At 46.3% G+C, this 13,494-nt stretch overlaps 1 protein-coding gene across 1 annotated transcript in view; it reads right to left on the bottom strand.

Moving 5' to 3' along the window:
• Nucleotides 1–3,751: 3,751 nt before the first annotated feature.
• Nucleotides 3,752–13,494, bottom strand: part of CDHR3 (cadherin related family member 3) — a 71,333-nt gene continuing 61,590 nt past the window's right edge. Inside the window, exons 16-19 of the mRNA XM_061413959.1 lie at nt 11,962–11,975; nt 10,454–10,485; nt 8,769–8,817; nt 3,752–7,033 (exon numbers count right to left, since the gene is read on the bottom strand). Coding sequence (XP_061269943.1) covers nt 6,729–7,033; nt 8,769–8,817; nt 10,454–10,485; nt 11,962–11,975 — 400 coding nt within the window. The 3' untranslated portion in view covers nt 3,752–6,728. The remainder of the gene's footprint in view (nt 7,034–8,768; nt 8,818–10,453; nt 10,486–11,961; nt 11,976–13,494) is intronic.

The following is a 13,494-nucleotide window of genomic DNA, read 5'->3' as shown; positions in this document are numbered from 1 at the left end:
ATTAGATTAACCAGCTTCCCTCCCTCAGCCACAGATTGTGTTTGGACCCTGCACGAATCACAAGGCTTCTGAGTGCACTGGGGCCCCACATGGGCAGCGGGATGCTCTCGTCTAAGCACTGGGCCTGCCTCACTTAGCAGGCACCACACGGGAAAACTGCAAAGCTCACAAGCATGCTTAACACTTGCAAGGATCATGTTCTCCCAACCCCAAATCAGGGCTGATAATTATGGTTCACACTCACAGGAATGGTAGGAGATACCATTTTAAGTAGTGACTGTCTCCAAAAATCCCATCTTGAGGCTCCAGTTTTCCAGGATACACTCACCTCCCTATTTCCTTCTAAACTGATTTGCTAAGAATTTAGACTCTCTTGGAAGTCACAGGCCACAGTTTTTTTTGTACAACTCAGGTCTCCTGGTAAAAGGCTTTTAATCAAAACTGTATTTTTTTAGATTGTGAGCTAATCTAATGCATGGCTTGGATGAATAAGGTACCTGTGACCTTTTCCACAGCAGGGCACTGAGTTCCGATCGAGAAAACGCCATCCAAGTCTGTTTGCTCTGCTTCTATGAAGCCTGTTTGGAATCTTGACAGGACTCAGTTCAATGCATAGAAACACTGAGGGCTTCTCTCTCACAGTGTGCTTGTGTGTGTGTGTGCGTGCACACACACACACACACACACACACACACACACCACCACCACCACCACCACTCCAGACAGCAATAACAGTAGATTTCACAGCCTGGTCAGGGGGCAGTTGCATTCAGGAAGCATTGTTTGGTGTTACATGAAATAACTGTATTTGGAAGCTTCCACTGAGGGAGTGGCTAGACCCTGCAGGGGCACCTTTATTTAAGATGGGAATTGGCCCAGGAGAACTCAGGGCTTCTTTTGTAGCTGAAGCACTCCTTCCAAAAGGTTCTTCAAGGTTTCCATGTGCCCAACACCCTGAACCAAGCCACTGCCATCTCATACCTGGATTAATCCAAAAGCCACCTCATTGCCCCCTCTACTTCCACTCCTGCTCCCTGCCTCCTTCAAGTGAATTCTCAAATCAGCACTCTGAGAGATGATTTAAAACAGAAAATATGTTGCACCCCTAACCCTGCCATGTCTCCTCATCACATTCAGAGCAAAAGCCGAAGTCTTTACCATGGTTTACAAAGCCCTACATGATGAGCCTCTCATCCCTCACTGCCTCATCATACCCTCCACAGACCACACATACCCAACCCTACCTCCAGATACGCGCCCACTTTCCCACAGACACCTGTGCAAAGGCGTTTTCTCCGGTTCTTGTGTTCATCACTGTTCCTCCAACTAATCCTCAACTTGGTTTTCCCTTTGCACTCTCTGCCTGGGGTGTCTTACCAGTTACCTGCATGACTCTTTGCCAGCTTCCACTACTTGCCTCTCACCTAACTGTGGGCCTTCCTTGACCACACTATTTAAAGCAGCCATGCCCACCCTTCATAACCCTGACCTTGTTCATAGTTCTCAATAGCTCTTACCACCATTAAAATATCATATATTTATACATAAAGGATATATCTACCTATGACATGTGCATACATATGAAATATGCATACATGTGATATATATGTACATGTGTATAACCTGTTTATCTATCATTTCTATGGAAATAAACAAAGGCTAACTATATGAGAAAAGCAAAGCATATTTATTTGTACCTTACTGTAGTAAGCAAGTCAGCCACCATCACTCTTGGCAGAGACTCAAAAGCGGGCAGAGGAATGGGAAAGCTTTGTAGTAGAACAAAGAGAAGGCTTGGGGTGCTCTGATTGGAGGCTGTCAGCCTGGGGAAGCTGTCGGTGGGCTCACTGGAGGGAGTACATCCTATGGTGTTCATTTAGTTTTCTCTGGCTGGTCCTAAGTTAGAAGTGGAGATAAAAATTAGGGAAGATGACTGTTATTAATCAAGTCCTGGCCATTTGGGGCTGATATCCCAGGGACGGGGGAGCCTGGTGGGCTGCTGTCTATGGGGTCGCACAGAGTCGGACACGACTGAAGTGACTTAGCAGCAGCTACAGAACTTATTGTTTAGCTTCCTGGATTGTTACTAGAAACAGCCATTCAGCTTCCTGCAAGCCTGACTTATGGCAGGCTGGCTTCCCGGGCTGTTTACTGTAGATAAGGGGGTTGGTTTCCTAGGCAGGTTGCTGCAGGTTGTGTGGGCCCAAGTTCTATGTTTATATATGGTTGGGCCATCGTCCATTTTCATATTCAGTCTCTCATCCCTCACTAGAATGTTAACACTAGGAACATTGTTTTATTTACTGCTGTCTTCCCAGAGCCTAAAACAGTGCCTGGGACCTAATCGGCACTCAGTAACTATTTGTTGATCACCATCACGTTTGTGTAAATCTAGTTAGAGAAGATGTACTCTGCTACATGACTCAGGTTGGAAACCAGCCGTCACCTTGCTTAATTCTATCCGGTTCTACAAATGTTTGTTGAATAGTTGCCACGCCTCCGGAAGGCTCTATATTGGCTGCGGTTATTCACCCCAGGTGACACAGGACAAGCACTGGCTGAAAATTGATTGACAACCAAGATTCTGAATGCTTCAGCCTTCGCTCAACATTCTCTTCTCTCCCACTGCAGACTCACAGCTAGCTCTGAGAGTCCTTCAGCGTCCAGGTCATCCCTCACACTTTCAGAGACTGCTGTGGCCCCATCTGCTTTCTCCCATGCCCACTACCCACGAAACTCATTTATTTCACATTCAGTGCAAGCAGTCGGAGAAGGCAATGGCACCCCACTCCAGTACTCCCATGGATGGAGGAGCCTGGAAGGCTGCAGTTCATGGGGTCGCTGAGGGTCAGACATGACTGAGCGACTTCACTTTTACTTTTCACTTTCATGCACTGGGGAAGGAAACAGCAACCCACTCCAGTGTTCTTGCCTGGAGAATCCCAGGGATGGGGGAGCCTGGTGGGCTGCCATCTGTGGGGTCGCACAGAGTTGGACACGACTGAAGTAACTTAGCAGCAGCAGCCAGCAGTGGCTGCTGTCTTTTCAAAGAACTGGTTATCGTCTCAGTTGTATTATTCCTTTGAGCAGGCGCCACATCTCACCTCCCATACACATAGTGGGGTCTCGGTGATCTGAGTCTACCCCCCATTCCCCACCCCATCCTGTGACTGACCTTTTCCCTGGCCTCAGAATACATCCATCCTCCACATAAGGAAGTCACACCTGACTCAGAGCTGCCATGCAGAGGTTATAAGCAGTATGCTGTTCAGATAACCCAAGACTGGGGCCCCTCCTTGGGCATCTCAAGTATTTTCTAATAAAGGCTCCCTATTAAATTTGGTTTTTTGGCCAAGCTGAGCAACATGCGGGATCTTAATTTCCTGACCAAGGATTGAACCCGTGTCCCCTGCATTGGGAATGCGAAGTCTTAACCACTAGACCACCAGACAAGTCCCCACATTAATTTTTTTTTTAATATTTAAGCGATTCTGAAATATATCCTCTTCCAAAAAGGAAATTCCAGACTTGGGTTAATTTATCTTTCAAATAGAACACTCAAGGAACCAAGAAACAGACCAGGATGGGAGTGCAAATAGAATCTTTGAGGATGGGTCACAGCAGGCTGCCTGTGGCCACAGCAGGCCGAGTGTAAGCTCCGAGAGGGCAGGGCCCTGGGGCTGCTGTGTGACGAGTCAGCACCAGGCACATAGTGTTTGCTCCGTAAACATTTACTGAATGGATGGCAGGTGTAAACACACACGGTAAATTTGAAATCAGAAATGCCAAGTTTCAATAGCCATCATTTTCTAGATTCACTATTTGGTTGCTTTAATTTTCTCAGCCATTACAAAACACATTACACAAAAAGGCAAATGATAGATCTACAGACGTGAAGGGAAGTGAAGTCGTTCAGTTGTGTCTGACTCTTTGCAACCCCATCGACTGCAGCCTACCAGGCTTCTCCATCCATGGGATTTTCCAGGCTGGAGTGGGTTGCCATTTCCTTCTCCCTACAGACGTGAGAGAGGGCTATAAGGAGCGTAAGCCTCATTGCCCAGTTTTTCTTCACACGTGCTCTGAACAAAACGGGACAGCAATGCAGACCCCGCTTCCTACTGAACACGAGGGAAAGCTCCAACTTCAGAATTCACCATGGGCTTCCACATCCCTCAGTGGATCCCTCTGTGACCTGACCTCTGAACATGTTTGCTTTAATTTTTAATGACTCAGAATCAGGCAAGTCAACATTAGATACAATAAATTTATATGTAATTAAGTCCTTGGGAAAGAAATGTGAGAGAACTTTTACATGGTTCCCAATGGAGAAGGAAATGGCAACCCACTCCAGTGTTCTTGCCTGGAGAATCCCAGGGATGGAGGAGCCTGATGGGCTGCCGTCTATGGGGTCGCACAGAGTCAGACACGACTGACGCGACTTAGCAGCAGCAATGGTCCCTGGCTTGATTTTACTCAGGTAATTTATTTTTCAAACCTGGTTTAAATAATCTAGTCCTAGACCTGAGACTTCTGATTGCCCCTAATTGAATAGTCCAATATGCAAAAGAAAAAGGCAGTTTCTTTTGGCAGAAGTTTCCTGGTACCACTCCTGACCCATATCTTGGGCTCCTCAGTGTTCACATCTTGGGGCTTGGAAGACAAGTCTTCCTGCCCATCACCAGGGAGAGAAATGACTCTTCAAGCAGACCCTGGGCTTCGAGAGGTCCCTCCCTGTGCCTAACTTAAATCTCTCTTTCTGTCCAAGAAGCACGATCCCCTCCTGCCCTGTCATCTCAGGAGAAGGGAGAACAGCTGTTTGCCACCCTCCTTTTAATCATCCTTAATGGGCTCGTAAACAGTTATCAGGCACCCCCTTCAGCCTTTTCGGAGCTTCATTTTACTTACATTGAGGCTGAGAGCTTCTGAGGAAGGCCTTTTACTCAGGGCCCCACAGACTTGCCGAGTCTTAAATGGGTAATCAGCCACTTCACCCACTTTAACCTCCACAAATGAGCAGCTCTGCCTTCTTTGCAAAATTTAAACCTATTCAAGGGAGTTCCCTGGCAACCAACCCTTATTAATAAATCACACTTGCTCTAGGCCAGGACGGGGCATTTTCTAAATGTTTCTTTTTCTTGAGAAGTCACACCAACGACAGCAGGCACACAATAAACAGTGCAGCTGCTCCCTCCCAAGTTCTGCATTTGCAAGATGGATCCTGGCTGCCTCGTACAGGCCATCCTGGGCCTGGGAGAGTTCTCATCTGTTACCCCAACCGGGAAAGTGGGTACTGCTCCAGTGGACTCTCATCTAGTCCTTTCCTGTGGTCACAGCAGCTAAGGAGCAGGACATGGAGTGAAGGTGAGGATTACTCGGCCTCTACCAGGCACACACTGAAAATTTCCATTTTCTGTTCCATCACAGGGAGGCTTTATGTTTGGATCATTGCTTGTGCCCACGGTGAATGTCTCAACTGTATGAATGGCTAGGGCTTCCCGTTGTGTCTCTACTCAGTCCTGTGGTCTCCCTCAAGAGGAGGTAGAGAAATAGCTGGGCAGGTAGGTTGCAGGGTTGATGTTGTTTTAGCTTTGCAAAAAAGAGTGGCTTTATTTCAAGAGGAATTTTCACCAGGGTGACTAAAATGAAAAGGACTGACGACACCAAGTGTTGACCAAGGAGGAAAGCAATCAGAGCCCTCCATCATTGCCGGTGGAATTGTAAACTGGGGCCACCAACTTGAGACTCCTCAGATTCCAGCAATGGCTCTGGCCATCCCACTCCTAGGAATAGGCTCAGAAGAAACAAGTGTTTGTGCTACCAAAAGATGTGGAAAAGGAAGTTCACTGTGCTGTAATCTATAATAGTAAAAAAAAAACAAACCAAAAAAAACTGGGAGCAGCCACCTAAATGTGGGATGGATAAATGACATGTGGTAGATTCCCTCAATGGGATAAGATATACAGTGAAGAGATGGATGGTTACACACAGACATGATGCTTAGTAAAAGGAGCCAGACACAAAAGAGTGTGTTCTGTGTAATCCCATTTATAGGAAATTCCAAAAAGGCAAAAGTAATTTATGACAATAAAGACCCAAATAGTGGTTGCCTCTGGCAGGAGTCTACATGGTATCAAGCTGAGTGCCTTAGATCTGTGCGTCTTATTGCTTTATCAGTTTTACCTTAATGAGAAGGAATTAAAGGTATCTAGTGTGTTTTCTTCTTTCCAGATGAACAACTTATTATTTATTCATCCTTTTTTCCCCACTGCTCTGCCTCTTTAGAAAAAGATTAGAGGTGATTTACAATGGTGTTGAACTGTATTTATCAGTGAAGAAATCTGGGAGACACCAAAATTAAGGCAGGGAAAAAAAAAATGTGGAACCAGATGGGAGGGTAGCCCTCAGAATTTAGGCAGCAGGTCTCCTGCACTTCCTGAGGGTGAATGGAATGGAATGCGGCTTCCTAGAGTCAATATGAAGAAGAAACACAAGTCCACATTCAAGTTAACAGTCCAGCTGATCAGAGGCACAGATGATTGAGCAAAACCACTCCTGGGCCATCTCAGAAAAAGGCAACGCTGGGATCAAACCCATTTCTGTTTAAAGTTTGTCAAACACTCCTTCTGGGACCCTGGATCCCCTACATTTTCTGCCTCCCACTCTGCCCTTGAAGAATGTAAGGTGAAGCGGCATCCAGACAGTCAAGTTCGCTCGCTGCATTGCCTAGTTCACTTCTCTGGGTGCCGTTTGGGGGATGCCCCTCTCGTGAAGGCTGAGTTTCTGTTCTTTGGGGTGCTCGGCATGCTGTCCTGGCTCCTGGGCCCCAGGCCTGCATCCTCAGCCTGGACTTTGATGCTCAGACCATCTCTTTCCTTGTCAGTGCTCCTTGGTGTCCTGGTCCCTTCCTGAGGGACAGGTCTTCTTGGAGCAGCTCCCTGGGGGCTGGACTCTTTCCATTTTGGCATTTGGGTTAAGGAGTCTTTCCACTTTCTGGCTCCAGTTTTTGAGTTGAATTCATATATTGCCCCAGTAACTAGGGGGGAAAAGAAATACACAACCAATATATAAACAAAGGAATCCAAGTGCTTCTCTGCTTCCCCCCCTCCACTCAGCTCTCATCTCACCCCCAGCTAGAAAGAAGGAAAGCAGGCTTGTGAAAAACACAGACAAGCTTCAACAGCCTGCCCTTTCCAAGAGCTGAGCTACGTGGTTCTGACCACTCGGGTTGCAGATCTCAATGCTTCCCTAGAAAGAAAGGTTTAAGAGAGTCTCTTCCCCAGTGGCTCAGATGGTAAAGAATCTGCCTGCAGTACAGGAGACCTGGGTTCTATTCCTGGGTCGGGAAAATCCCCTAGAGAAGGACATGGCAAGCCCCTCCAGTATTCTTGCCTGGAGAATCCCATGGACAGAGGAGCCTGGTGGGCTACAGTCCATGGGGTTGCAAAGAGTCAGGCACGACTGAGCAATTACCACATTCACACTTTCACAAGGTCACCTCAGTGGCAGGACTAGAGGCCACAGAAGTCTGGAACTCGATGGGAGCTTCCGATAAATTAGGTCTATTTTCTCATGGAGTTACCCATTACGTTCTGATTTGTTTGTTTAAAAAGACCCCCTGAATCCCTGCTATAAGCAGGAACCCACCAAATAAGAAAAGAAACTTTGATTTTTATTTACGTTATGTTAGCAGATTTACAGACACAGACCCACAAATCTGGCCTCTTTTGAGATGATGCAAGGGAGCCATTTTTATCATGTCGGTGCCAGCAGACGCTAATTGGTGTTTGTTCACATTAGTCTAGTTGGCTCATTTCTTCCTTTTTCCTTCTCTCAAAAACACAGACGCAGGAGAACAGCCTCGGCCCTTCCTGGCTTTTGCCCCAGAAGATCTAGTTTCCAGCGTGCCCCTGCTCCTGCAGCACGAGTGGCCTCTTAGGCAGAGGATCCCACCAGCACTTATGCTAATGTGGGCACATTATGGTAACAAGTACCTAATAATAGAGGGAAATTTAATTCCAGCAGCAGCAGCAGCCTCCCCTGGAGAGGAGCCATCCTCCTTCCGAGGAGGACCGAGCTGAGCCGTTCACATGTGAGGGTGGCAGGAAGCCAACACACTTGCCTCCCGAATTTGGTTTCCTTCCCTTTATTCACGTCTATAATTGAGCCTTTGTAAGTGAAGGGATGTGTGTAAAGGAGCTAAATTTGGAGCTGATTTCATGGGGGTGATGAGAGCTCTGGAGGCCAGCTTTACCTTATGTTCATCTTGCCGACCAAGAAGAAATTCTTGGCCCTGATCAAGGGGAAAAAGAAGCCAAGCTTGCCATTTCTCCATATCTCTCATTACCAACAGGATGGTGTTAGAAGCATTCAGAAAGGATAGGAGGAGTGGGGAAGAGGGTGGGGGGAGATGGAGTCCCAGTAAGCAGAAAAAAAAAAGTGGGTTATTGAATTCACAAATTCCCTGAGTTGGTTTGTGATTCAGGAAAGGGAGGCTAGACAGAGGCATGGTCCTTGATGGGGAGCCTCTAGGTAGAAATCTTCTGAGGCCTCACACGTGAGATCATATGCTTGAGAATCAGCCAGCCAGCTCTGCTTTGAGCCGATCTCATGTTATAGGGAAGCCTGGAAGGGTCAGCATTGTGTAGGCACCACAACCAAGTGGATTGACAGACTTGAGTGAAGAGCAGGACATCGGACAGGGTCCTCCATGATTCTATCAGCCTGGAATATGAAGAGCCCACTGATAGGCAGCACTGCCATGTAATTACCTGGGTCTGTGGCTTCTCCATCAAAGACTGTGTTCATCTGGATTGTTTCCTAAGGAAAAGAGACAGTTTCAAGCACAGCTCTACACTCTTCCTCCCAGGCGAGACTGCTCTTCCTTATAGCCCAGATTCCTCACCCAGGGCCTACCTGACATTTATTTATTCCATAGGTGCTGTGCTAGGTGCAGGGGACACAGCGGTGAAGAGGCAGGGGGGTTACTGCTTGCGGTCAAGCAGGAGCCTTTGACAAAGAGGCATTGCAATATACAGTGAGGAAGACTATGATGAGAGAATATAGGATACTATGGGGTCGTTGGGCAGGGGGTGGGAAGAAGCCATTTAATGCAGACTTGGGGGTAGGAAAGCATCCTGAGTAAATTCTATCTAAGCTGCACAGAAGGAAGAGCAGAAATGCCATGCAACACTGGCCAAGGTTGACATCATCCAAGATCTGCCAGGCAGATGTTATACTCAGGACAGGCACAGAGCTGAGGCCAGTGCAACGCTGCATCTGGGGCTTGCCTGCCTCACCTAAGCCTAGGGCTCCAGGCCTTTTTCTTCCCCAGATCTGTACTCTGTGCTGCCCCCCAGGATCTGACCTCTGCCCATAGAAACACCCCCACCCCTCACATAGTGCCCTTCCATGATGCCACTCTTCAGCAGGCTCACGAGGATGGTGTTTGGAGTTTAGTGGGCCTTCCACTCCTGTTTTCATCACATAAGCCATTACTTGCCCACAACTCCCTGCTGTGAAAAGAGAAGGAATGGCTTTCATCCATTTGATCTGCTCAGAAGCTTCACTTTTTACAGTCTTGGGAATTGATTTATTTAATCGATGAATTTCATTGTACATAGTTCTCAGTCTCTGTGTGGCATCACAATAAGATCCAGGAGACAGGGGATCACCTCTTCCTTCTGTTTGTACACAGACTGGTACTTATAAGCAGCACTTCCTCCTCGTCCCACATATCATTTCCCAAACTCATGGGTCTTGGGTCATAACAGAATCCTATTATCAGGGGCTGGGGAAACCTGGAGTGGTCACCTTCAAAATCTGTCACTTCCCATAGGGTGCATCAGATCAGTGAAATAAAAACAAAGAGGTCAGGTGAAGAGGCAAATCCCCAGCTATCCTGTAATGCTTTGCCTTTACATGAAGTCGTCACAGTTTTCACAATATTTCCCCACCTGTTATCTCATTCCACCAATGAGGAATCTAAAGCTTAAAGAGGCTGAGGGATCCCCAAGGTCAAGGTCACATGGCCAAGCAGAGAGAGCCATTCCCAACCCCATACACTACTCTTTTTCTGTCACTTTTCCCACAAGGTTGTGGAAAAGCAAAGCAAAACTAAATCCTACTGAAGGCTGAAGCACCAGTTCTGGTCTTTAAGTTCCTCCCCACCTCCCCCAGCTCACTCTCCTGGAGAAGTGGTGTGGATAATAAACACCACTATTCAATATTTATGAAATCCAGTTCTTCTGCAAATATATCAGCAGACAAGTTCAGTGGAGGGAACAAATTCTATCAGGAGCTCGTCACACAGCAATCAGTTCCAGTGGCCACGTATAGGCATCTCCCTGAATGATAAACACTTCCACGGGGCTGTGGCAGGGCTGCCTGGGAGGAGGATGCGAGCCTACCACCCCACCCTCCCCCCACCAGGTATCCAGGGGTCAGCTGTCCTTACCACCATGACCTCTCTCTTTGTGTTCTTCATTTCTGCAGGGAAGAGGACAGAAGTTAAGCTTCTTGGACACTAAATTGACCTTAAAATTCTACCTCCACCATGAGACCTCATCTTCTCTGAGTTTAGTATTGCAGGCACAGCAAAGAATTTTCTGTCTCTAGACATGTTTGTCGACAGCCTTCCATCTTCTCAGAAACACACACACATCATACACAATTAAAACAATTTAAAAATTCTTTTTCCATGTTATTGTTATTACTAGAAATTAGCTTTTAAATGGCTTTGTACGTGCATGCTAAGTCGCTTTAGTTGTGTCTGACTCTTTGCGACCCTATGGACTGTAGCCAGCCAGGCTCCTTTGTCCATGAGACTTTCCAGGCAGGAATACTGGAGTGGGTTGCCATGCCTTTCTCCTGGGGATCTTCCCAATCGAGGGATCAAACCCAGGTCTACTGCATTGCAGGCAGATTCTTTACCGTCTGAGCCACCAGGGCAGCCTAGTGCCACTGGGAAGCTCAAAATGGCTTTATAGGTAAATAAGAAATGTGAAGTTGCTACATTGGTTGTGTGAGGATTCTTTGCATCCTTATGCCCCTTTAAAAAAGTAACTAGGATGAGAGCTTGTGGAAACTCTCGTTTATTACAACGATCTCATTTGATATGATCACTAACTACTGCAGTCGAATTTCTAACCCTGTTAGACACCCCTTGTGCATGTCAGATGCATGCACCAATGGCTGGCGTGGTCAGAACAACCGCTTATCAAAAACACTCTTTCCAGGTCTTTGCCCATCCCTCCCCATAGCTTGGATTCTCCCTGAGGCCACAGCTTTGGTGGCAGTGGTGACCTCTCCTCAGATGGACTTTGCTCTATTCACCAATGCCCTGAAATCACTCAGGTCTCCCAGCGCATCTGACTGTACCCAGCCCTCATTTCTAACTAGCCTAACCTAAATAACATGAGAAAATGACCAAATCCATTACACTCTGAGAATAAAGTATCATTTATCCATAAAAAAAAGAGACATTGGTCTAATACGGAGCACTAGCTGTCCCCTCCGTGTGTGGCAGTGCATAGATTCTGTGTTTAACCCACAGAGAATTCTTCATTCCTGACCTGCTTGGTGGGGAACAGACCTTTAGATGCTGATGTTGAACTGACGGGAGGAGACTCAGTAAGGAACAGGCAGGACCAAGTGAGAGATCCGAGTGGGCCAAAGGCCCCTTGCAGCCCGTCCTGCCCTCCCCTCCCTCTAGCTGCGTGTGACCTCTGTTTCATTTCATCCACAGATGATGCGGCAGAAAACCACCAAGACAGGACTGTGCCCTGATTTTCCACTAAGTTGAAGTGCTTTTATATATTAGATTGGCCGAAAAGTTCGTTTGGTTTTTTCCACAAGATGTTACAGAAAGAACCTGATTGAACTTTTTGGCCAACCCAAGAGTACAACAGAGCCAGCAAAAAAACAACAAGAGCAGCAAACAAAGGTAACTGACATCATACGTACCTACTTTCTTCACCCTGTGAGGGGAGAAAGGGTGGAAAAGAATTAACCCGAGAGCATTCTGCCCTGGTTTACACTTGACAACATGGAAGCCTTTGGGCAACTATGTCCCCCAGGATTCAGAGTCTGATTAAGAGAAGGACCAGGGCTGGGGACTAAAGTGAAGACTGGACTCCCAGCCCTGCTTCATCACTATTGGGTTGGGACTAAGGAGGTTCTGAGAACTTGATGAGCTTGAAAACTACTGCTTTCTAGAACTTCAGGGACTCTATTTCCTCTGACACACTGAGGGAGGGCCATGACCACCCCCATCAGACGGCCGGGCCATTCTTCCTGGCTGGGCTTCTTCCCCAGCAGCCATCTGACCAGAAGGGGTGGCTCACCCTGGGAAGGTTCAGCGACTAGGAGTTAAATTTTGGCTTTCTGTAACATGAAGAGCTGGACGCTTGATGTTAATACCCTTCCGTAACAATCTTGAATTCTGTAGTTCTGTGACCTTAATTTTATTCTTTGTTACTGGACAAATGTTGGTTGCCTTATGATACAACAAATTGCCAGAGAGGCCAGGTCTGAATCTGAATCACCAGCTAGTTTTTCCTTTTTTTAAGTCAAACTTGTTGAAAACAATATTTCAAATGTAAATGAAAGCAACCAGGTTCAACGTGCACATTTAACCATAAATTGCATGTGAGTTGCAGTGTCTACGGGATTACCTCCTTTAAGAACTTCTGCCCAAATCCCATTGCAGAGCACCACCATTCTTACAAGCTTAAGCATCACTCTTTTGGAGCCAGTTTTTTTTTTTTTTTCTCTCAAATCAATTTGTGAGTACAGTCCAAATAAAAATGCCTTTTTTAATTTCAGCAGATGCTCAGGGATTTCTTACCTTGAAGTCAAGGTTGCCAATAGCAACGAATGTCCCCAATAAATATGGCAAAATGCAATGCACATCTTTATGCTAATACCTTATACTTTTATCCAGTCTTTCATCCATAGACTTAAAATTATTTGACAGTACTAGTTAATCTTCAAAATACCTTTAAAAGATGCATGTATCTTATCACCCCTTCTTTTTGCCAGTGAGAAATTCCAAAATTGGAGGTTCCAATACCACAAGATACTTGAGTGTAGAGCTAAACTTGGAATCTGAAGTCCTGTACTCACTGGGACTCAGCCATGAAAAATCATGCAACAAGATTTTAAAAACGTGTGTATTATGCATTTACTCGACATCAGGAACAGTGCTAAGTGCTTCCTTTGCATTTGCTCATTTAATTGTTTGGTTTTCAAATAAAGAAATTGAGATTCACAGAGGTTGTCATTGCTTAAAACCATGTACCCAGAAAATGGTAGAGCCAAGATTTGAACCCTAGCCTTTTCTGACTCCAAAGCACAGGCTGAGAAACCCTCATGTTCTCATTGTAAGAGCTACTGAGACTCAAGAAACTGGCTCTGGAGAATCTTATAACAATTCAATGCTTTCTGCACTTCACTCTAGTACCTCCCTTTAGCTGGTAATAGACACTCTGTAGAGCA

This window comes from Bos javanicus, chromosome 4 (genome assembly GCF_032452875.1).
Source record: "Bos javanicus breed banteng chromosome 4, ARS-OSU_banteng_1.0, whole genome shotgun sequence".
Lineage (NCBI taxonomy): Eukaryota > Metazoa > Chordata > Mammalia > Artiodactyla > Bovidae > Bos > Bos javanicus.
Note: the sequence above shows the minus strand (reverse complement) of the source record. Positions and strands in the feature narration are given on the sequence as shown.